This window comes from Sorex fumeus, unplaced genomic scaffold (assembly GCF_029834395.1).
Source record: "Sorex fumeus unplaced genomic scaffold, SorFum_2.1 ptg000003l, whole genome shotgun sequence".
In the NCBI taxonomy this organism is placed as follows: Eukaryota; Metazoa; Chordata; class Mammalia; order Eulipotyphla; family Soricidae; genus Sorex; species Sorex fumeus.
Genome location: NW_026606060.1, coordinates 27,004,374 through 27,030,260, shown reverse-complemented (window position 1 = coordinate 27,030,260; position 25,887 = coordinate 27,004,374). Strand labels below are relative to the sequence as shown.

The 25,887-nt window shown below is 35.1% G+C and overlaps 1 protein-coding gene across 1 annotated transcript in view; it reads right to left on the bottom strand.

Moving 5' to 3' along the window:
• The window catches only part of OTOGL (otogelin like), a 168,234-nt gene that overhangs the window by 140,561 nt on the left and 1,786 nt on the right, over nucleotides 1-25,887 (bottom strand). The window contains exons 3-8 of the mRNA XM_056117469.1: nucleotides 25,274-25,322; nucleotides 19,359-19,425; nucleotides 17,434-17,532; nucleotides 14,112-14,266; nucleotides 6,266-6,387; nucleotides 5,549-5,754 (exon numbers count right to left, since the gene is read on the bottom strand). Coding sequence (XP_055973444.1) covers nucleotides 5,549-5,754; nucleotides 6,266-6,387; nucleotides 14,112-14,266; nucleotides 17,434-17,532; nucleotides 19,359-19,425; nucleotides 25,274-25,322 — 698 coding nt within the window. The remainder of the gene's footprint in view (nucleotides 1-5,548; nucleotides 5,755-6,265; nucleotides 6,388-14,111; nucleotides 14,267-17,433; nucleotides 17,533-19,358; nucleotides 19,426-25,273; nucleotides 25,323-25,887) is intronic.

The following is a 25,887-nucleotide window of genomic DNA, read 5'->3' as shown; positions in this document are numbered from 1 at the left end:
TATTTCATACAAACATATACACAAAATATGTGAAATAACATCACTTTCCAGAGTTCATAAACTCATTATCATTCTATTATATTACAAAATTACTTTAGCCTAATAAAAATATATGTAGTATAGATACCTAATAGAAGTTAATATTGAAATAAAATGCGAGTGTCATAGAAACAGCAAAGAAGGGATTGAAAATGAGAGTGCAGCATGGTTGCCAATAAAATGCTGTCAGTCAATACTACACGTAGGCAGGGAAAAAGAAAAAATATTCATAAAATCAAGAAACCTAAGAAAAGTTTAGTGTGAACATTTTCAGACAGACTGTTCATTATATCTGACATTAGTCAAAACCTTATTTAAACTGTGGTTCCATAACAAGTGGCATTCAATAACAAAAAATAAATAAATATTGTGTCCATAGACATTTCAGACAGTATTTACATAAACAATAAAACTGCAAATGACACTTGGAAAAAAGAAGACTGAAAAGTGAATCCACTTCCTCTGAATTTGATGAGCAATATCTCTGAACATATTTGGTCAGATTATTAAGAATCCTGACTCTATTTTAGCATTATTCAAACAGAAGATTCAGAAGTTAATATTCAGGAAACAGAGAGCAGTGAATATTTTAGACTCTTGGCTCTCAGTCAAGTCTGAATTGTCTCAGAACTTGGCCTGAGAAGAAGTTCAGGACCTGACATGAAAATTAATCCTGCCCCACATTCAGACAAAGGTGGAATCTCAAATCTCAAGGGCTTAGCAGAAATGAACAAAATGACATCTCAAAGTTCCACAAAACACAGTAACCTTTCAGATTTGAGATTCAATTTGCCAACACCTGATTTTACATAACCATAATCTACTATGATACCAGTCTCCTGCACTGCAAGAATAAAAATCTCAAATCAAATGTTTGTTTATGTTCTGTCTCCATATTTTCAGGTTAGGCAGAGAAACAAAATGACATGCTACATGTTACAAAATGACATTCTTACATGTTAAAACCCATCAGAGAAAAAAACAGCTGGAGTTCATTTATAAGAATGTCCTGCTTCCTAAGTGTAAAATACCAAATTTTAGTGTAACCAGAAAGATTTTTTTTTATAAATTGATTCCTACATGATCTAACTATTGCTTTTTCAACCCAAACTTCTCTATATTCTACTCTTATTCTTTCTCAACTTGCTCCAGTCAAACTGGTTTCATACGGGTCTTCACTCAACTCATTCCCACAAGAGTCAGGAGGATTCTGACTCTTCCTCTTCCTCTTCCATTATCAGTCATATAGTCAGTTTTCCCTCTCTTCCTTCCAAATCTTAGTCAGGCATGTTTTAATGTGACCCTCTTGAATAGGTTCTCTCTCACACAAGAACTGGGACAAAACACTTCATGTTCTGTGACTCTTCATTGTCTTTTCTTACATTTTGTTCTCCATAGATGTTATTGCTCACAAAAATATTCTAATTTGTTTTCCATTAGAGCATATGCTAATGGAATGAGGACATTGCTTAAACTAGTTGTCATGTACACTTTATAGTCAGCTGTAAGTTAGCTTGCTCAAAATAGGTCTGCTTAAGGAGCAAATGGATAAATATAAATACAATGTTGTTTACAATATTTATTAAATAGATTATTAGAATCTTAGGGTTTTCAAGAAAGACTGGTCTTTTCCACTATTTCTGCTATTGCTAGAAATCTTACATACTGATTCAGTGTTCTAGTCTAATGTACTTATTTAAAATTGAAAAACCAATGTTCTTTTTAGAGTAAACAGTTATATTTCATTTCAAAACATCATTTTAAGCCTTCTGAACAAAAACTATGTCCTAACTTCACACTTTTTTCAATATTTATGTGCAAATTTTAACATAACTATACAACTAAGACAGTCCCCTAGAGTTCACATTGAATTTCTCAACCACATATTTTGCTATTTTTACTACATTGTATTAATCAACAAGTCACAAAGTTGGTTACTTTGAGACTTTAAATTCATATTCATCGGTGTTCTGGGAACTTGCTAACTGGAACTTGCATAAAATATGCTGCAAATGGGAGTAATTTATTATCCATTTCTGAGAGTAAAAGGGAAGCATTATTAATTATTATGCTAGGGTTAAAAAAACAAAAAATTAAGCCAGAGTTTCTGTACTGCTGTGTAACTAGGTATAGACATGACTTTTAGGACCAGAATCTCAAAATTATAACAATTAAAAATATTTATAATTCACAGAAGTTCTGAAAAGCCTCCTTTCTTTGTAAAGTCATCCGTAAATGATGAATAGAAATGCAGAAACACAATTGTGATCACTGTTAAGAAACTACTCAGTCTAAGGCATTCAATCAGACTACCTCACTGCCTCAAAATATTTATCTACTCGGTGAAGTATAGGCTGAGTGTCAGGAAAATACTGGTATCAAGAGTGATCCCTAAGTACAGAGCCAGGAGTAATCCCTGAATTCAGCTAGGTGTAGTCCAGAAACAAACAAAAAAAGAAAAGAAGGAGGAGGAGGAGGAGGAGGAGGAGGAGGAGGAGGAGGAGGAGGAGGAGAGAAAGGAGAGGAAGAAGAAGGAGAAGGAGAAGGAGAAGAAGAAGAGAAGTCAACATCATAAAGTTAGAGGAACTCATCTGTGGATTTTTTTTTTGCAATATAATTATATAGGGAAAAGGTCACAAACGAGGTTATAATCATAGTACTAAAATTTAAGTACAAAATGCAACTTTTATTACTATGGTTTAGATCATGAACCAAATTAAACAGGAAGGAAGCTGAAATATTTCTTGAGACTCCTTCCTTTTCCTTCCATAATCTTTGCTTTTTGCATTTTTAACCAGTCAACTCAATTACTTCCTATTACTCTTCCTTATAATTCACTGACACTCATTTGCATACACCTTACTGTGAATAAAACATTTTAGGTTTTAGGTTATCAAAGATTATTTGACTCTTCCTTAACTCAATCCCTATGCGAGTTTCTCTGCCTTAAAAGAGAGCATATGAAAATACTCTATTTTACCTCGACACCATATTTCCCAGGGGAAACTGTCCTTTCTAACTCTGAGATTTGGATATTTTCTTTTGTTTTATTAAATTTTGATACAGAAGAAAAATGAATAATTTGCATTGATTGATTCTGCGGAGTCTAAAACTCTACATCTTAATGCAGACTCAAGATTTCAAAATTTGAAGACTTTCCTTCTCAAGACTGAACGCAAAATACCATTTTTCTTAATGATCTCAATACCGAGCACACATTTATTTTAAGTTTACAAACTTTTGAATACATTCATTTACACCTTTTGGGGGTAGGGTGCTTTTGGGATCACACCCGATGATGCTCTGGGGTTACTCCTGGTTCTGCCCTCAAGAATCACTCCTTTGCTGGGGGACCATATGGGATGCCGGAGATTGAACCTGAGTTCACTGTGTGCAAGGCGAACATCCTACCCGCTGTACTATCACCCTCAGCCCTACTCTTACACTCTCTTATTTGATCCTCATGGCTGGGAAGCTCTTGTATTCATTATTATCTCCAAGTTAAATATGTGTAAATTGACTTCTTGGAATCCTGCTCTTCGCCTAGCTGTTGATAACCTATTCCTGGTAATAAAGTTTCTATTCTGAATAAATGAATAAAGCATTTGTATTTTTACAAGGTCTTAATTTACTGGGGGGTTAGGAGAAACCCCCAAGCAGTGAGTGTTCAGGGGTCCCAGGGTCCCTTCACCACCATTCTCAGCATACCAGCATACCACCTGGGTTTCAATGCTTGAAACCCAGGAGGCAGCACTACTCTGTTGGGACCCTTTGTGCCAAACATCAGCTAGGCCTTCCCAGCTGTGCTCACCACACTCCACAATTCCTTCAGATCTGTCACTTGATAATCTTGGGAGGCCACGTGGCACCAAGGATTGAACCTGTGGGTATTGTTCTAAGAATGCAACCTAACTATTGCACAACCTTAGAAAGTTTCATTTCTATGGCAAAGCAGAACATGAATCCTACAGTACAAATTCAGAATCAACACTCTAAATAGGGCTTATACTATTACCTAATATCCAACACATAAGCAACTCTTCTCTACAGATTTTTTAATGAAAACTATTATGTAGCACCTGACATCAATGTCTCAAGAGTTAGTCAGATCTGGAATCTAACCCTGACAGAACCAACCACTTATAAGCTGTGTTAGCCTGAATGTAGAAGACACTATGTTCTTGTTGTGAAATTAAAACAACCCCATTATACAGTTTTTAAATAATATAGCTAAGTGCTTATGCTAGCTATCATAATAAATATTACCAGGGTATCATATCATTATTCCTAAAAACTCTAATTATATTCAGAGTATTATATTTCTATTTTATATCTAAAAAATAAATATATGAATTGTCTCAAATTATTAAATTTTTAATAGTGAAAACACTCAAAATCAGTTCTGATGTTACTATGAACAATAATTTCTTTCATTTATACTTATCGCCTAAAATTATGATTGCAATTGATGATTCTTATACCTCATATTCTGCTGCCATTATACCCTGGGATCCAAATTAAAACAGAACATAATTTTGATATGTCACTAAGATGGTTTCATGACTATTAATAAATAGATAAATGATGATAGAAACATCATCTTGTATGATAAAAACCTTTCCAAGTTATTCATCTTTTTGACTCTGTTGACACTTCATTTCTATACAAAACTCTTATTTGATAGTCATTTAATATGCTCCTATCAAGACTAGATGCAAAATAATTTTTGCTTTCTAAGAATGACACAAAAATATTTTCTTATTTAAACCACTTAAATTAGTAAAACAGGCTAGGAATCTCAGAGCCGAACAACTCGCTGCTGAAATGCCTCCCAAACCTTGTGCCAGGCCGATTCCACTGGGTGCCTCAGATGGGAACAAGTATCGTCCCTCCACCCGCCCCCTATGAATCTGGTGGCCACAGACCTCCAGGACCCAATGGAAAATCCAGTTATGAGGGACCAATGACTGCAAACTTTAAGCCTCAAGGGATCAAGGATGGGCTACTCCTTTTCATCTCCCCGTCCCTACCGGCTCCTAGCTGTCACACCCACCAACTGCCTCCAGATGCCATGTAAGCACATAAATGTCTAGAATCCAGAAACTCACAAATAAATCTCAGAACCAATCAACTTGCTGCAGAGATTTCTCCAGACCCCAATTATTCAAAAATTTTAGAATTCCAGGAACACACAGCCAATTCTGCAGTCATGTGGCATGTCATGCTATTCATAACAAGCAATACAAAATAAATTATCTAACATCTGCCTGTGGGGCAGACTTGAGTGGTGTTGGGAAAATTCAAAATAATGGTGGTGAAAAGGTATAATGGTGGTAGGATTAGTGTTGGTAATCAATTACTGTGAACAACTTTATAAAAATATTTTTTTAAAGTAAAACAAGCTAGTGATAGCTATCACTGTTATTCAACCTAAAATAAGTTATATCCCCTTGGGTTCAATCAACTAAGGAAGAACTCAACAGAAATCACACAATTCTGCTCTACTCACCTTGTTGAATGATGAAATCATCAGATTGAATGGCATTGTAGTTTCCACATAAGCCACAAGACTTCCCTTTATGCTCCTCAGACAGTTTGAGGTAAATACCTGATATTCCATCCCATGCCAGAGAAAAACCAAAGGTTGTTTTCACCAAGATATAGTCTGCTAGTTTCTCAATGAAAACTTCTCCAATTGTCTGAGGCAAGGTTAAACTTTAAAAAATATTTTAAAAAGACCATATAAGAATTATGGTTAAGGATCAGTTAAATATTATCTATACTGTATTAAGATTGCTGAGTTAGATCAATTAAATTATTACTCAACATTTGTGAATAAAATTTGCAACTATATTTGTTTGTTTTTGGGTCACACCTGGTGATGTTCAGGGCTTACCTCTAGAGCTGCACTCAGGGAAAACTCCTGAAGGGCTCACAGGAACCATATGAAATAGCTGGGATCAAGCTCAGTTCATGTGGGATCAAACCCAGAATAACCAGGCTAACCACATAGAAGTCAAAAGTCAAGCACCCTCCCCACTGTACTACTCTCTGGTCCCAAAACTTTTTTCAAAAGCATCAGAACCTGCTGGTTTGTCATCTGTATGACACAACTTTAAGGTTATTGTTGAAAAGAAATACTCTCTTCCTGCACTCCCAGTGTAACATGCTTGGAAATTCTATTAATCTGAGGTATTGTTCTCATCACTTCATTATCATATCTTACCTAATTCCATTCCTTTTTATTTCATGGCCATAAATTCGAATTTCTTCTTGGTCTGAAAAGAACAAGCTGATTGACCGATAACAATAATATACTGAACCAAGGCACCTAGGACTATTATGAACCTTAAAGGGAGTAAAAACAAAAAGAAAGAAATCACAGGATGCATTAGCAGACATAGAGAATATGTATATTAATTAGAGTAAAAACTATATTGTATATACATAGTTTCATAGCATCATTATTCCCATGATACTTTACAAAATTATATTTAGGATTTTCAAGAAAAATTTTTTTTACAAATTAAGTACATGAATTACAATTAATTCAACATATATTTATTGCTTTTAGATGTTAAGCATTAATATTCTAAAACTATCTTGTATGTTTTGTGGGAAATTAGTTATGATGCGAAGACTGAACATCACAAGTAAACACATTTGTAATTTTACCTTCATATTTTAATATCTATAAAATAATGAAATAGACCTCTCTAAAGCCAATATCTGATTTCAAAAATGACCAAGTTCTCTAATAATAAAGTTATTCAGAAATTTTTGGGAAAAAGATTATTGCTCAAAAAGTAACAGAAAAATACATTTGGTATCAAAAGAAAAAGAGCAACAATTGAAAGGAGAAGGAAGTAGAGCCATTAGATTCTATTATCTATATCAAAACTAATTTTAGAAAGCTTGAAAGTATAAAACTATAAAATTGTATAGAATAAAAGTAAATTTATAAGCATAATATGTGAAGAAAATATAAATTATATAGAACTTTAATATTTCAAGAATATAATTATATAAGTCAATAGTTCATAAGCAATTATAATTAATCACTTATTATCTAAGAGACATAATGTTATGTGACATAAGGAGCAATACTAATTTAGGCAGGGAAAGGAGATAGAGAGTTTATATCAAGAGTTGAAGGAAAACACTGTCAAGAGACAAAAAAAATTCTAGTAAAGATAAAACAGGGCTAAAAACAAACCATATGGATTTCAGATCATCAGATAATGGCAAGTGGTAATATCAGGTGAAATAGGAGTTTGAGTAGTGTGTTCTCTCTATTCAGGAATCCAGGTATCTGACTCCACATTAGATAGTGGAAGATTCTTCTCCAGAGAAACAAAAAAGTAGAAAGACATATGGATACAATACTGGGGTCTTATCTAATGAAACCAGAGGTCCTTGCTCCATTTCCCACTATTCAAGCAAGAATTGTCTATATATACAACCTCTAATCAGTTGCTATAACCTAATTCTAAACTGACATATTTATAAATAACCAGTGATTTGATGAAAGCCCAAAACATGAAAGACATAATTAACACATAGACACAAAATTAAAAGCAATGTACTCAAAATAATTCATAAAGTGTGTACTCAAATAAAACCTTAACGTTATCTGAAAGAAATCATTGGTAAAATAAGAATATAATATTTAAGATATAACAAAAAGAATATAAGTAATTGGAAATAAATAATATTCAATGGGTAAATTTATAACTGAAAATGGCTAAATTATAAATACTAAGATTTGGAAAGAAATCTCAAAATGTACAACAAAAAAACAGCAAAAATATAGAAAGACTAAAAAAATCAGTGAGAGACTTAAGAAATTAATCATTTAGTTTAGAAGCTTTTCTATCTAGTAATAGAAAATTGAAGAACTTGGAAAATTTGAAAGAATTTATCAAATAACCAGCACAATAAATTAAAGGAATTCAAAATAAAATTCACAAAATCACTCAGAATCTTGGGATTTAGATATTTAAATTTTCTAAGAATTTCAGTTTACATGGCACTAAGGAACTGGAAGCCATATGCAAAATGATAAGAATGAATTACATTTCAAAATTCTGAAAATGATTTTCAAATGAGGTTTCAAGATTTTCCCCTTAGGTGACGTTATTCCAAAAGGAATTCCTTCAGAAAGCAATGTAGGTTACAGCAAGTCACGAAATTGATCTGTGGAATGTACACATGTTCAGTGGAACCATCTTGAAACCAATATTTCAAACATGGATATGGACCACAGATCACTAGACATTTTATGGAATCCAAGAAACAAGGACAGGAGAGAGAACACAGTTTTCAAGGATGCTGCAGATAAACCTCAAGTCCTAGGTAAATTCAATAGCAGGCAGCACCATTGGAACAGAAGAACAAATAACTAAGGAAGGGACACTGCACAGAAAGAGAGAAATTTAAGAATTTACCTAGATTATCTCACTATATATGAAAGCATTTTATAAGGAATGTGAGCTAGCAGGAAAATAAAGCAACCAAGTTTAGAAAATGCAGCAAACCAAAAAATAACATAACTGCTCATTTTGTGACAATGTATAAGGTAGAGTATAGGGTTAGTGCATAAACTTTGCATTTAAGAGACCTAGATTATATTCTACCTCCCGATAGTCTCCTGAAAACCTCTGGAAGTAACCTCAGAGCAATTTGAGAAAGTAGCCTCTAAATACCACCAGGCTGTAACCCAAAATCCTAAACTGAAAAAGTACAAAGAAAATAAAGTACTGCCTATTGAGCTCATCTCTAAACAATTTTTTATATGGGTAGTGTTCTTATTTGTATAGTACATAAATGTAAATTATTTTAAATTACATGATTCAATAAAAATGATATGACTATTAAGAGGAGGAAAGAAAAAAGTGTGTGTGTATATGTGTGTGTGTGCATGTGTGTGTGTGTTTAGATACAGAAAGAGTGATACAATAATGATGCTTCATTTTACATGCAAGTAGTAAAACCCAGAGACTATAAAACCCAGTTCCCGGAAGAGAACAGCGCAGAGTCTCCTGCCTCCTGCCTCTGTGCTGGCTGTCCTCACCGGGGGCCCCTTGGAGGAGGATGGGTTGAGTTTCCTCCCCACCCGGAGCAGAACCCCGGTAGCTGAAGACCTCTGGTTCCAGCCACAGCCATGCTTAAGACCACTCTCCACACCTTCAGACGAGCCTCACGCATGAAGGAACAGGCAGAGGAACCCAGGTGTGCGGGACCTGGGGCGTAGATCTCCAAGCCTGCTCAAATTGGGACTGGGTCTCCTCCACCCAGATCCCCCATCTTCCAGTATGTAGGCGTTACACCCACCAACTGCCCCTGGCGCCATGTAATCTTATCAATGGCCAAGACCCAGAGACTATAAAACCCAGTTCTCAGAAGCGCGGAGCCACAAATGCGGCTGTGCAACATCTTATTATCTAGTTCTTACTCTGGAGAACCTGGCAGGCTACCAAAAGTATCCTGCACACATAGCAGTCAGGCAAACTCCCCGTGGCATATTCAATATGCCAAAAAAACAGTAACAATGATGAGTCTCATTCTCCTGACCCTGAAAGAGCCTCAAATGTGGCACTTTCTAAAATCTCAGGGCTAGGACAAAGGAGACGTTACTGATGTCTGCTCAAGGAAATCGATGAACAGGATGACAGTGATACAGTGATACAGTAGTAAAACAACTAAGATCTAACTTTAAAAAATAAGAAAATTATTTTCTTATTTATCAAAATATATAAATATATTTTGACATGTAACATGAACATCAGGAAAAAAAAATCCCTTCAACAGCTTTTGGAGCACTGCTGTTTGGGAGTCATATTTCATCTGGAGTTTGGGGAGTGGAGAAAAACAGAAACATTTTTGTTATTCTCCCATGTCATTTTGATTTTTCAAATGAATGAAATTAATCAGGAGTGTAAAAAGGACATACACATAAAGTTTTTTTAAATGTATATATTTTAAATAATAAAGAATTATTTCGTGAAATTTACTTATAAATGGATGGAAATGGAGAGTATCATGGTAACTGGAATAAGTCAGAAGGAGGACAGACATAGAATGACTACACTCATTTATGGGAAATTAAAAAAAAAGTAAAAGACTTACACCCAAGGACAGTAGAAACAAGGGCCAGATGAATGATCCATGGTTGGAAGCCTGCCTCAAAAGTTGGGGAAAAGGGCAGTTGGGATAGAGAAGGGACCATGATGGTTGTAAGGGATCACTCTGAAAGAGAAATGTACGCTGAAAATTGGTAAATGACCAATCATGATGGCCTCTAGGTATCTGTATTGCAAACCATAATGCCCCAAAAGGGGAGGGGATAGAGAGAGAGACAGAGTGAGAGAGAGAGAGAGAGAGAGAGAGAGAGAGAGAGATCTACCACAGAAGCTGGTTGGCTGGCTGGAGGCGGCAGGGAGCATGGCAGAAGGGATACGAGGGTTTTTGATGGTTGGAAATTGGGAACTGTGCACTAGTGGAGGGATGGGTGTTAGAACATTGTATGACTGAAAATCATGAAAGCTTTGTAACTATCTCAGCGACACGGTGATTCAATAAAAATAAATATTAAAAAAATTTTAAATAAAAAATATTTGGGTTATCCATTTACAGTACATTGAAATTATTTCAGTTATAACATACTAGTAAGCCTAGTCTTTCAAAACAGGGAACAATAAGATAAATTGAGTATTTCATAAATTGGAATAAATATCACTAATAAAATTTATATTTTTCATAATTTATTTTAATATGTTACTAGATGATAATTATTTAGATAGTATTAGGTGAAATTATGGTACTTCAAAGAGCAATTTCAGTATTATAATTACTTATAATGCCTGAATAGAAAGCATAAAAGGAAATACATATATCTGTTAGCTAAGGTAGCTTTACTGACAGAAAATTTTAGACTTGTCTGGAGTTTTCAAATTTTCTACAACAGGTGGCCTGCTTCTCTATCATCCCAAATAATGTTGACATTTAAAATAAGCAGATTTGTTGATTTGAAAACAAATTCTACCAACTGAAAAAGGGCTAAGTGGAAACACCCATTAAGTCTAGAAGTTCAGCATTGTGTGGTCTTATCAATGAACATATTATCTAAGTGACACCTTAGTCCTCAAGAAGGTGAGACACTGGACAAGAACATTTCAATGAAGGAGTCAAAAGGTGTCTGAATGATAAGCTTAGTGAGGGATTGAAAGTATCAAGGACAATACGTAACCGAACAGGAGCCCTGGAAGTATTAAACACCTCTATCTAGAGACCTTCAGTTGCTTTTATCCTCATGCCCCATAAATTAACTTTCAACAGATCTCATTTTCTCTCTGGGTTACAAAGATTTGTAGCTCTTAAAAAGCTCCAAAGCCAGATGGAATAGAGAAGGGATCACTAAGAAAATAATGGCTGGAGGAATCAGTCAGGATGGGAGAGGTGTGCTAAAAGTAGATAATGGACCAAACATGATGACATCTCAGTGTCTGTATTGCAAATCATAATGCCCAAAAGTAGAGAGAGAGTATGGAGGCAGGGGGAAGGTGGGAAAGGGGGGGTATACTGGGGATATTAGTGGTGGGGAATGTGCACTGGTGGAGGGATGGGTGTTTGATCATTGTGTGATTGTAACCCAAACATGAAAGCTTGTAACTATCTCATGGTGATTCAATAAAATAAAATAAAATAAAATAAACTCCAAAGCTTACATTTTAATATCTGTGCCTCATCAAGATGGGGAAGAGAATCTCAGCAACACCAGCATAAGTAAAATCTATGAAAAAGAGCAGGGTTGGGGGTATAGCTCAAAGGCCTAGAGCACATACCATACCTTGCAAGTACCAGAAGTACCAGGCTCCAAATCTGATCCCCAGCATTCAATGGCTCCTAAAAAACTTCCTCAAGGGTAAATCCGGTGACCAAGCCCCAGTACCCCTGAACCCAAACAATGGATTATCATCCCTTCCAGAACTGAACTGTTGGGTCCAGGTAATTGGGCTGGAGTAGCTTTGAGTCACACTGAGCACTACCTGGAAGAAGCCAATCCAACTCCTCAGAAGAAAGAAATGGCATGGAGATAGCTCAAGTATTAGAGCATATGCCCACCATGTATGAAATTCTTAATTCAAGCCCTCAACTGCTGGGTTTGGAACAAAGAATTGAAAAAGAATTTTTTAAAAAGCCCAAATTCAAACAAATAATAGCTATTCTTAAGACCAGTAATCTGAGCAGTTTTCTGATTGTCTTTTAAAATATCCAGAAATCCAGTGGGAGGAAATAGTGAGTAGGGAAAGAGGTCCCTTACTCGAATTCTTCAACAAAAATACTCTATACTTTTCATTTTAAGAAGTTTCTTAAGAATTCATTTAAATCAATTCTGCAACTAAGACCTTTTTATTTCAGATAATATCAATATAATATCAAAGGGCTGGAGCGATAGCACAGCGGATAGGGCGTCTGCCTTGCACGCAGCCAACATGGCCGACCCGAGTTCGATTCCTCCACCCCTCTCAGAGAGCCTGGCAAGCTACCGAGAGTATTCAATATGCCAGACACAGTAACAACAAAGTCTCCAATGGAGACGTTACTGGGCCCGCTCGAGCAAATCGATGATCAACGGGAGGGCCTTTACTTACTTACTTTACTTAATATCAATCTACTGAGTGACTAGATGATTCCTTAGCCTCTGTGCTTTCATAATTCATTTGCTCTATTTCATAAACTCTAATTCTCCAAATTATACTATAGGATGCCATTAAAAATATTAAATCCAGGTGGGCATTGCACTGGGAGAAGAAAGAAGGAAACATGTCTGAGTATTCCAGTTATAATAAACCAACCTGAAGAAAGGGGAGTTGGTATTATGACATGCTTGATATAGATATGTCTACATTGTCCTTAAGGTTGTCCCACATGGATCTAAATAAACTCTTCCCCCAGTTCAAGGTCTAGCTCAGTGCTATATATGCACTACATTTTTTTAATCAGTCATATGTTCTAGGGCACTGGGATTGTTACCAGATTCTGGTTATTGTGAACAGTACTGCAATGAACATACAAGTGCGGATGTCATTTCTGCTGTGTGTTCTTGAACTCCAGGGGTATATTCCCAGGAGTGGTACTGATGGGGCATATGGAATCTAAATTTCTAGTTTGGGGAGGGATTCCCATATTGTTTTCCAAAATGTTGGATTAGTAAGCATTCCCACCAACAATGAATAAGAGTTCCTTTCTTCCCGCATCCATGCCAGCACTGGTTGTTCTTATTCTTTTTTATGTGTGCCAGTCTCTGTGGTGTAAGGTGATGTCTCATTATTTTGATTTGCATCTACCTGATTATTAGTGATGTAGAGCATATTTTTCATGTGCCTTTGAGCCATTTGTATTTCTTCTTTAAAGCTGTTAGAAAAAAATAAAATCATGAAATTCGCTTATAAATGAAAGACATGGAGAAATTCATGCTGAGTGAACTAATTCAGAAGAAGGAGACATAAATGACTGTACTCATTTGTGGAATACAAAAAACACAGTATGAAACTAATACCCAAGGACAGTAGAAACAAAGGCCAGGATGAATGGTTCATGGTTGGAAACCTGTCTCAGTAGCTGGGGGAGAAAGCAGTTCGGACAGAGAAGGGACCAATCATGATGGCCTCTCAGTACCTGTATTGCAAACCATAATGCCCAAAAGGAGAGACAGAGACAGAGAATGAAAATGCCTGCCATAGAGACAAGGTGGAAGGGGAATGAGGGAGGCGTTGATGTAGAAAGAATACAAGGACATTGGTAGTGAGAAATGTACACTGGTGGAAGGATGGGTGTTGGAACATAGTATGGCTGAAACTCAATCATGAAAGCTTTGTTACTATGTCTCATGGTAATTCAATTTAAAAAAAATATGCACATATAATTGCAAATTTGGTCTGTCTCATTAAGAACAAAGTTTTCTTATTTTTCAGTCATAGCCCAAATATTTCTATTATAATATTTTTATACTTTAAAATACATGTTTTCAGAACTAGTTTTTAAGTTAATTACATCCTAGTGTCACATACCCATACAGTGTACCGAGGCTCCAGGTTATCACAATCCTTTGCAAAAATGTAAGAACAGTTTCCTGGGAAATAATAGTAGATGCCATCAAAAGTTTCAAAGTGGTACTGTCCCCAAGTTTTGCAAATCCCATCTCTGCCACTTCCCATGTTTGGCACTGAAAAGAAATAGGGTGGTATTTAGCAAATAAACCTAACAGTCTGTTTCTGAATCATGTAAGTGATATAATTTTCACTAAAATGGGTATTTTCTTCTGTCATGGTCTATATCACAAAAAGAAATAAATAACCTATTATACTCTCAAACCTCCATATTTCTTCTGAAGAAAAACATGGCCTCTACTTTGTTTTGAAGAAAGAATTTTGCTATAAATATCTTTAGTATTCACTTCCAAAGGAAGACTCTGTAATAAGGAAAGAATAGAGGAAATGCTAGAGAAAAAGAAGGTGACAGGTATTAAGCAAATTGATGGATCAGAAAAGAAAAAACAAGACACCATTGAGTGTCCTAAAAAGTAGTACAGGTGCATTAAAATCTTTCCAGTTTCCTCAAATCTTTTAGAAATAAAATATTCACCAAAAATAAGTCACTGCTCTCAAAAATTATGTTTATTTGCCCCAGACCCAAGGAAATATTGGTTATCTAATATCACTGTCACTGTCCTCCCATTATTCATCAATTTGTTCAAGCGGGCCCAGTAACATCTCCATTATGACACTTGTTACTGTGCTTGGCATATCGAATATGTCACGGGTAGTTTGCCAGGCTTTGCCCTGCGAGCGAGATACTCTCAGTAGCTTACTGGGCTCCAAATGGGCAGAGGAATTGAACCTGGGTCGACCAAGTCGGACACGTGCAAGGCAAATGCCCTATGCACTGTGCTATTTGCATATATATATATATATCATTTAAAATCATTTAAAATTCTAAACAAAGTTTATTTTAAATCATAGAATTTCATCTCCTATTAATTTCACACCTTCCTCAGTTCTTATTTTTATGAAAAGTCCTCTGTTCAATTTTGATTGCCCAGATGATTCCTTTTAGTATTATATGGAAATAAAAGCATCACGATTCAGACAATCTTATCTGAAAATATGGCTTACCTCTATCATATATTTTCAAAGAATCTTGTATTTCCCTTTAGTGTATGGGTCACATGTATGACTATTGGTGTCTGTGTGTATATTGGTTCCTTCCTCTACACTGTGACTTTCAGGAAGATAAGAATATGTATATATTATTCACTATTTATCCCCAGTTCTTAGTTTGGTATCTAGTAGATATTTTTAAGCAAGTGGATATTTATTCTTCAGTACAAACATGACATCTTATAGTAGACACTATGGATAAAAATATTTTAAGAAATCTGCCTGTATAGAAGCTCTGAGCAGTAGTTAAACAGCAGTTGAACAAAAGATCAAGAAGCTCCAAGATGAGATGGAATAAACTACCAAAAAACAACAGGAGATTGAAAATAGTATGATAAGAAATAAACAGCATACCACAGAACTATGGAATAGATTCAAGAGGAAGAATTGTCAGAATTCCTGGGTAAAAAAAGAAATTCTACAAAAGAACAACAGTTAAAGAAATCATTGATAGGCATTTCTTAGAGTTGAGGAATATAAGCAAAAAAATTCAAGAGGCCCTACGGGTCACAGAAAAAATAGACTCACAAAGGAATACTTCTAACACTGTACTCAAAATAACCAAATCCACCACTGGAATATTGAAAGTAGCAAGATCAAAACAGCAAGTTACATAAAAGGAAAGTCAGTAAGATACACAGGAGATCTATCAAATGAGATCCTAAGAGTCAGAAGAGAATGGAAGGATATAGTACTAAAACTCAATGAACTGAGTGTGTCACCAAAATACTCTATCCAACTAAATTAAGATTCAGATTTGAAGAAACAGTAGAGCTTTATGGGCAGGCAACAGCTTAGGGAAGTCATAGCCCTGAAACCAGTCTTGCAAGAAACATTTAAAAAAACTTTTTAAAATACAAGACAAACTTCTCAAATTTGTGGGAACTGCTATTTATAATATTGTTACTCATAGTTTTTATGGATACATCATTCTAACAACCACCCAGGTGACTCTGAGTACAGCATTAATTCATGGCACTATGGTTGTCCTCTACTGTAGTAAGAAACATATATTTACTCTACCCTGCTAAGCAATTTCATATACTAACAATAATAAATTCACGTTTTATTATATTAAATGTTATACAACTGGTCAAGTTGTTTTCAAAACATCATTGAGATTTTCATTACAACCATTTACATATTAATGTAAATACTTAAGCAATAAATGTAATATAATATTTTCTGACATAAATTTATTCCTAACATAAATCCAATATTTCAAACATAAATCCAATACTTTCTGATACAAATCCAATAGTTTAAAATACACTATTATATTTCTATAGACCTATTTGGATTTTTTCCTTAATTTTTCTTAATTCTCTTTATTCTTAGTAAAATTTACATTTGTAGGATTTATCTATTTCATGTAAATCTTAAAAATGTATTAGGAAGTTATTCATAGTATCAATGTTTTTATGTACCTGTTAAAAAGATTGATTTGAAATTTTTTTATCAATTTATAGCAGATTTACAATTTTGTGAAATTCCAGGCATTTATCTCTATTCACTGTGTTTATTATCTTTGTGCACAGGTGTTACCAACTCCACTATAAAGAGATAAAAAGAGAGATTTATCCCAAATATGAGATTAAAAGGGAATATAGTATGGAAACAAGAAATAGGCAGAACTGATCTTAGATGGGGAGCAGGGGAGAGAAGCGGCTTCTGGTGGGTGAGGTGCTGGAATGATGTATCCATAAAAACTGAGTAACAGTACTATAAGTACCAGTACCTCAATAAAAATGGTTCAAAAAATAATTAGGTCTTTTGGTGAAGAACACTTAATACTACTTCGACCTGATGGAAAAGGTGCTGAAATTATGCAAAGTTAAAAAGAATGACCAGCTCCAAACAAATGAATTCACACTGGACAGAGAGGGTGGAACAGGAAGAGAGTGAGAAAGGCAGAGCGAGAAGGAAAGAGGAAGAGTGAAAGGCAGAGAGTAAAACACAGTTGAAGAAATAGTGGAGACAAGTGAGAATAGAAAGTTGGCATATGTACCATATTTTATGTTGTTTCTAAATTACCGGGAATAAATGTGGGCACTTTAATGATATAAAATATGTCCATCCCAACTCAGAATACTTAAACACTAACATAGCAAATTATTCTTTTATGGTCTCTTAGGCATCTCGTAATCCTCTCATAAGTGTCCTTGAAACTTACCGATCTGGCACCTTGTCCCAAGTGCCTGAAATATTTGACAGTCACATGTTCCAGTCTTAGAACAAAATGCTCCGTTAAGGCATTCATGAGGACAAGAACCTGAGCAGCCAAGAAAAAAAAAGAATAAAAAGAAAAAGTTATCTTCTGCCTTGCATCAATTCTTATAAACACAATAAGTCAGGATTTAGTTTGGACTAACTGTGATCACTATTATCTAAAACAGCACCCGAGGCCTCTTGCCTTGATGAGCAAAGAATTAAAGCCATCAAATCTCTATCTAACTCTTTTCATTATGTGTGCTGTGAACCAAGAAAGACAGGCTTTCACATCTCAAACTACCCTGAGAGCAAAGGTTAGCCTCCTTCAAGCAATTGAAAGGTCAAGTTCCCATGTAAGGAATCCCTGTCCCAGATGATGAGAACCAGAAATACACAAGCTGTAAATGATTCTGTTGATGAAGTTTGGCACTGGATGTACCAATTGCCTCCCTCTCCAGGAGCAAGTGTTTTACTGAAGAAAGCATCTATCATTAGCTCAAGCAATCAAGCAAAAGAGAAAACTCAAAGAGAAACGTTCATTTTTTGAAGAGAATAGTTAAACATTTCATTTGAAGTTTGTGTATTAGAGTTCAGACTCAATTACCAATGACGCAGTCTTTCTAACCCTCACATCATTTTAATGAGGCAGAAGCTACAGTCACTGCTGGCCATCATCGAAAAATACTGTTTTCATGAAGAAAAAAATTGCCCCCAACGGATTATGTTGAAAAGATGAAAGCAAAAAACTATGAGCTCCTGGGCGAGTTTTTAAAATGCAAATGAATCACAGTGAAAATTTTTTCTCTAATAAGGAGAGAACAAGAGGGATCTGGCAAGGAAAGCAGGAAGGATTTAAAGTAATGCATCAGAAGAACCAAGGGCATCTTTGAGTCACCATAAAGTATTAAAGATTGGACCTCTCTAGATTATGCTAAGAAATTCTGTGATGATTTAACTTAGCTTGTGCCCAAGGCAAGAATTAGAAAACCCTATTACTCTCTGCCTTAAGATCCACTGATGTAAAATGTCTCTCTCTCTCTCTCTTTTTTTTTTTTTGTTATTGGTTACACCCGGCGGTGCACAGAGGTTACTCCTGGCTCATGCACTCAGGACTTACTCCTGGCAGTTCTCAAGGGACCATATGGGATGCTGGGAATCGAACCCATGTGCAAGGCAAACGCCCTACCTGCTGTGCTATCGTTCCAGCCCCATCTCTTTACATTTAAAAATGTACAGCTCTCTAGGAAGACCTTCACTAATAAAAAATGAAATATTTCAATTAAACTGTGATCAAACTATTGGTAAAAATTAAATTTTTCATAAACTTAAATATAGTTTCCTTTCCAAAGGACCTATCTGCCTTCACATTTTAATCTTTAATCACAATCATGTATTTTTTCATAGAAAAGGTAGCTAAATATTTAAGTAAACAAGGGCATTTCCTTCAAAAGTTTATTCATTACCCTGTTTATTCTTCTGAAAATGAATATAAGACAAAACTTGTCAGGAATGCTTGCTTTAAATATAGCGAATAACACGAATTATACTGTAAACAGTCATCAGCATTCTGTTTGATGGAAAGGGAAATTAGTAAGCAAAAATGGAAGTGTTAAGTAATCAAGGTGAAGTTGATTCAAAAAAAAAATTCTGGTACTCAGTAATACCTTTCCTGTCTGTCTAGTCATCCGCATGGTTCTGTATTAATGTTGCTGGTGTCCAAAAATAATTTAAACATCTATATAAAGAAAAATTAAACTATTACTATGTAGTCTTAAAACCTAGTAAAGTTTCCCTGATTAATTACCGACAAATTTTTTTAAGTTGCTTCAATATACCACCAGAAGCTCTTCTGAGGAATGAGTACAAAACCATAGATGTAACACTGACCTTTTATTTTACTCTCGCCCCAATTAATAGCTTCATGAAAGAAATATCTTGGAGAAGTTGCTTCAAGCTTTGAAAAAAAAAGACATAAGAATTTAGGATACTTATCTAATTTAATTCTAGTCAAACATACAAACTAGAGAATCTGAAAAATATCCATAAATTGATAAATTATCAAGAGATAATGATTCAATATTTTCTTGGGTTATTGAGGCAATCAGAGTGAGGCAAAACGGGCTCTGTGAAGAGGAGTTGTGAGACTGAATTTCAAACTGTGTGTTTGTTCTCCCCTAACTCTGCCTCCTTGAAAAAGAGCTTGGTTAAATCTAATCTTTATTAACTAACTTCTTTACCTACAGAAGTAACAATTCTCTGATTTTTCCAAATGCTGGTGTAGGTGTGGAAAAATGCACGAAGCTGATGAATAGTGAAAATCTCTGTCAGCATTACATCTGTAAAGAGAAACACAGAAACTACTGCCATTGCAGTGTCTGTTACCCAGTCTCCAAAGAATTGAAACTTTAAAGAACATTGAATATTTCAGTATATCTTTCTATAGAGTTCACTGCACTTCAGGAGAGTGGTTAACAGCAAGAAATGTAGAGCAAAACATAACTCTTGACCTAAAGTCCTGATGCCAGCATTTATCCTTAGGCAAGTTTCTTAGTGCCCCTTTACGATCAAATCTATCAAATAGAAATAGTGGCACCTGCTTCATTGTAGAGTTATTCATTGTGAATAAAGATTCCAGCATAGTACCTTAACATAGAAAATTAGCAATATATATATATATATAATCAACTCAAACTGTTAAGTTTTTATAGAGAAATATGGTTTAGTAACAAATAATTATAGGTTATCAAAACTGACCAAATAAGGATTCTTATTCAACTTAATGCCAAACTATTGTTAGGTCTTGGGCAATGTCTTTTCCCGCAGTATTTCTGTGTTTACCAGAGGACATATTAGAAAAATTAAGTAGCAGATGATTTCCAGAAAACTGGAAAGAATGAACGTTAAGAAGAAATAAGGAATAAAGATATTAATATCCTCTTCCAATTAAACAGATTATAGTTTGCATCTTAAGTGTAAAGGTTTTATTTAAGCATTTTATGTTAGAGTATATTTTTTTTATTTTTAACTGCAAGATGTAGCCTCTGGTAGATAAAAGGATTCCCACATTCTCTCGACATTTGAAGATCCATTTCAATATCTCTGTCCCCACACCTTGGCACCAAGTTCATTATATTCTCTACTTTCATTCCATCCAAGTCCTTACAACTCACACTCCCCTTTCCCCCTTGTCTGTCTCCAAATTAAACTAGACTTACAACTGTCAATAATCTTGACTTTCTCAAAATAGCAAATTTAGTCTCTTATCAGTCATATTGCTTTTAATTGCTTAAATCAAGTACAGTTGCTAATATTACATTGGACACCCAAATTTTCCTTGTTTGGCTCCACAAGTCACTGCCAATACTCAATAAAAGTGTATGCTGATTTTCTCTCTTAATAAACCATCTTATAACTGTGAATAATTATTTAACCCATTCAGCCTCTGCTACTAATCTATAAAATGGAATAATGACATTTCTACCATAAAATTGAAAAAATCCCAATAAAATAGAATTGAAAAAATCCCAATAAAATAGAATACAAAAATCCCAATAAAATGTAAAGCTAGGATAATAGTGAGTGCAAAGTACAAAATAAAGGTTGCAAACATTTATCTGCTTTTATTATTGAACCAAAAATAATAAATACTGAATGTGAGAACAAAGCAATAATATATCAGGTTATTTTGATGTTACCCAATTCATTTTATACATTTTCTACAGAATTTATAGTACTACCTAGCACACTAGCTTCCTGGTTAACACAGTATCTTTTATATATATATACATACATATATATGATGTACATATATATGTACATATATGTATACACACATCTAGATTAATGAGTCTATAAATCACTTAAGTTAATACAGACATTTTAACAATATTTTTTCTAATCTATATACATAGGTTAACTTTCCATTTCTTTGTGCCTTTAATTTCTTTTAACAAAGTCTTTTACACCCCCAACTTTATTGATGTAGCTTCATGCATACATCATTATGATAAAACACCCACCACCAGGGTGCCTACTTCCCTCTACCAATATCACAAAGGCCCCTCCTGTTCAAACCTTTACTTCCACCACTAGAATTCACCCCATAAAGTCAGTTTCGTGGATCAACTCTCCAATTCTGTTGTCTTTGGCAAATCCCATCAAAGAATGTGAATAGGAAATGAACAGACACTTCCTCAAAAAAGTATAAGACACTTCCTCAACAAAGATGTAAGGATTGTTAATGGTCACATGAAAAAGTGTTCATCATTACTTACTATTAAGGATGTGTGAATCAAAACAATAAGACATCATCTCATACCAGTAAAAACTGCATGTGTCACAAAGTCTGGAAATGGAGCTGAAGAGATGTACAGTGGGCAAGGCACTTGCCTTGCTCACAGTTGACCCAGCTTTTGTCCCCAGGACACCAAATGATCCTTCAAGTTCCACCCTGTGTTATCCCTGAGAGTAGAGCCAAGAGTAAGCCCTGAACAGCTGTTTGGCCAGTTGTGACCCAAACAAACAAAAACTCTGGAGACAACCAATGTTGGCAGGGATGTTTTGAGAAAGAAGCTTTCATTGTTGGTGAGGATGTCATCTGGGCAAACCTCTATACAAAACATAATGGAGATTTCTCAAAACAGTAAGAATAGAGCTCCTATATGACTCAGTGATACCATTTCTTTTTATCTACCCCGCAAATACAAAAGAGTTAATTCAAAAGGATATATGCATACCTCGGTTCATTGCAGCACCTAGTACAACAGCCAAGTTGTGAAAATCACAGTATCTTAATTTCCATAGCATTCTATTTATAGTACATTTAACCAAGGCTAAGATATGGCATAGAGCTTTGAATTTTGTAATATATCCAAATACATAATGAGACCTTGTATCTATTATTAGAAATATTTTTATATACCTTACAAAGAATAACAAATATTTGATAATGTTCTAGACTCATTGACCCAGTTGTGCAGATATTACTTCTTTACAGGACTACCTCCATTATACATTGCTTCTATATTACAACACTATTATTCATGGTTATATCCTATTATAGTCCCTGTATAACATCAGCAAACACCGACTGAATATACATATATATATAACATATATGTATTAATGGAAATGCACTTCTTCCCAAGATTTTTAGACCCATAATTATGAAAAGATCCTCCTCTCCATGTCCTCTCTGCCTATCTTAGAATCCACCCACATCTAGGTTTTTATGTACATTGCTATTCTCAAACTGCAAGTACAAGTTTCTCTCTGTTTCTCTCTCTTAGAATAGAGTGTGAGCGAGTCAGACCAAAGAAAGTAACTTTCAGGGAATTTGAGACATTCAGAAACTACCACAACCAATGAGAGAAAGCCATTGGAAGGTAAATATGCCACCTTCCCTCATTCTTCAGAGAAACAAAACTATAAAACATTCTACAAAACACCTCAAATGTCCCTAACAAGCTGGACTCCAGGTATCTAAAACAACGAGCCCCTTGTTTATATATTATATTGGATTTTCTTCCATGTCTCACCTTTTTCTCTCTCTTCTTGGCTCATGCATTTAATGCTAAGTTTAATACTTACTAACATAATACTAAGTCTATGTGTCAGTATCTGGTCTTAAGAAATTAATTTTTAAAATATAAATGTTAAAGTAGTTCAGGTGTGAGTATATATATCCACAAAACTGATAAAAAAGACTTCCTCTTATTCCTTGCTGAGTATAACCCTACAGAAAGCAAGAAGCTCAGATAAACAGGTTTAAATGAGAAATTACTGCAGCACACTAACACACCATTGACAAAAGTCTGTGTCTGCCCTTTGTATTTTGTTCTTCTCATTGACAACATATTTCTGAACCCCATACACATATATCTATTCATCCATGCTCACTTTTGTTAGCAGATAAGTGAATTTATGTATTATCTTTGTGTTACTTGGCCATAAAAATGACCCTAAAATAGATAAAAGTTCAGTCTTAAATAGTGTAACATACAACTATCATCTGTTTTCCATTCTTTAACATTACTTCTAATAAAGTCAGTTTGGGTACTAAGTGATTTCCAGGCATATTCTCAAGTCTTAAGAAGTAGCCTTATTATCTCTAGAAAGAAAATCAAGCCATCTGACATATATATATTTCTCACTTATTCACAGAAATAACATACTTGCATAACTCCTGTGGGGTAAATTGCACAAGCTCTAAGAACATCTTAGTGGACAAGAGAAAAAAATCCATTTACATCAAGTGACAACTTCATATGCTCCCTTTTTGGAATATGTTTCATGAGGTCTTTAATCTTAGTGGATTCACCAGAATGAAGATGCTATTAAAATTAATTTTTCTGTTCAGTTATGCTAAAGCTTCTTGTGGTTAACTTGATCTAATGAAAGATATGTACTTGAAAATTCTCAGAAAAAAATAACACGAATCTGTTCACATAAACATTAAAAGTTCTTCAGTACAAATAAACACTGTAAGAAAATGTTTCCATTCTAGAGAATCCTTTGCCCATTCTAACATAAAAGAGATATCTACTTTTAGTTAAAGTGAATTAGTCCAGTCACAAGAGCATACCAAGGGCCAGAACAATAGTATAGCATGTAGGGCATTTGCCTTGCATGCGGCTGACCCGGGTTCGATCCCCGGCATTTCATATGGTCCCCCAAGCACCTCCTGGAGTAATTCCTGAGTGCAAAGCCAGGAGTAACCCCTGAGTAATGCTGAGTGTGACCCAAAAAAGCAAAACACAAAAGAAAAAAGGAAAAAAAAACAAGAGCATATCAAATCTGTCATTTTTTTGGTAATTAGCATCACAAAGTGTATATAGTCAGAAATTAATTTTAAAATGCTAGTAGTTGGGGGCCAGAGAGGTGATGCAGTAGGCAGGGCACTAGTCCTGCACATGAATGACTTTGCTTCTATTCCTAGCACCCCATCCAGTCCCCTGAGCCTGCCAGGTATGATCCCTGAGTTCAAAGCCAAGAGTCAGGCCTGAGTACAGCTGGGTATGGCAAAAAAGACAAGAATTTCAAAAATAAAAATGCTAGTAAAATTTGACAACAATTCAGTATTGTAAGCCAGCAGGCTTCAAATGACCCAATGCATATAACTTTCCCATGAAATATCTTGATTGAGTCAAGAACTTTGATGGAAAAATGTTTTTCAAATATGCCCATTGGAACATGCCAACTATAAATTTGAGGATATTGCAGTTGTGTTATCCAACACCCCTCAACTTAAGGATCCTGGGGTGAGGTGGGGGAGTGGGTGGGAATCCCTTCAGATTTACCCCATTATTCCAAAGCTAAATTACTTCCCTAGTAAGCCTTTTAGTTTAGGCTTACCAAGCTACATAAAAGTTATCGCAACACCATGGAGCTTTTTTTTCAGCACCCATTTGCTGCACTTACTTCAGGTCATTGATAACTTTCTATACCCATGTTTGCTAATATTTGTTCTGTTTTATTGTGCTGATATTATGCTTCCTTTTTAAACCAATTAAAATTTTCTGGAAATCAAATGATACTGTGTCCCACAAATGCCATAAGCCTATCCATCACTGACTGAGAGACATTTGTCCACAAGAAAGTCAACATGAACTAAGAAACTAAGCACCAATTCGAGGGATGCAGAAAAGCAGAAGAGAAGCTATGTTGATTCTTCCTCCTCCTTTCTGACCTGTTTTTAGCATTTTATTCCCTTCTACAAAGGTCCCATTGTTGAAGTGACAGCGGAGTTCCAAAGCAGAATGGATTATTTCTCTGCCTCTTTCTCCATCTCAGGCTTAACCTACCTGTGCTGCTAAAAGAACTCTTTTCTGTCGATTTTCATTAAGCCCGATTCTGGAAGGAAACAAAAAGAACTTGTATAGTCAAAGGCCCCTAGGCAACCTGAACAAGCCTTTCCCAAGAGACAGCTGGTGTTTTCCTTCTGATTTCCATCACGTTATCAAAGAGGTCTTTCTTGGCTTCACATTTAAAAGGTCCCCCTCCCTCTTTAGAAGGGTTAAACTTGGGAGGTGGCACTGTATCGTTTTACAATACTCGGGAGTGTCCCCAAATCTCTCCTGTTGCTGATGTGAACTGAATTTTAGGAAGGAACTTGGAGATAGAGAAAAAACAATCTAACACTGTAACACCAACACCTATGAAATTTTCTCCATATGTGTTTATAAATGTGGTAAATATTCACCGAACACACATTCACTTTTTTCAAACATAATACTTCATTCTCTTCCTTTCCATATCAAAGGGCAAATGAGTAAACTGATATTAATGTAAGCACACCAAATTCGATCTGTCAGTTAAATGGTAAATAGAATTTTGCTTTCCTTTAAACAATCAGTTTAGTCCAAATCCCAATTTTCATTATTTACTGCCAGGATAAGTTTCTCATTTATATCATAAA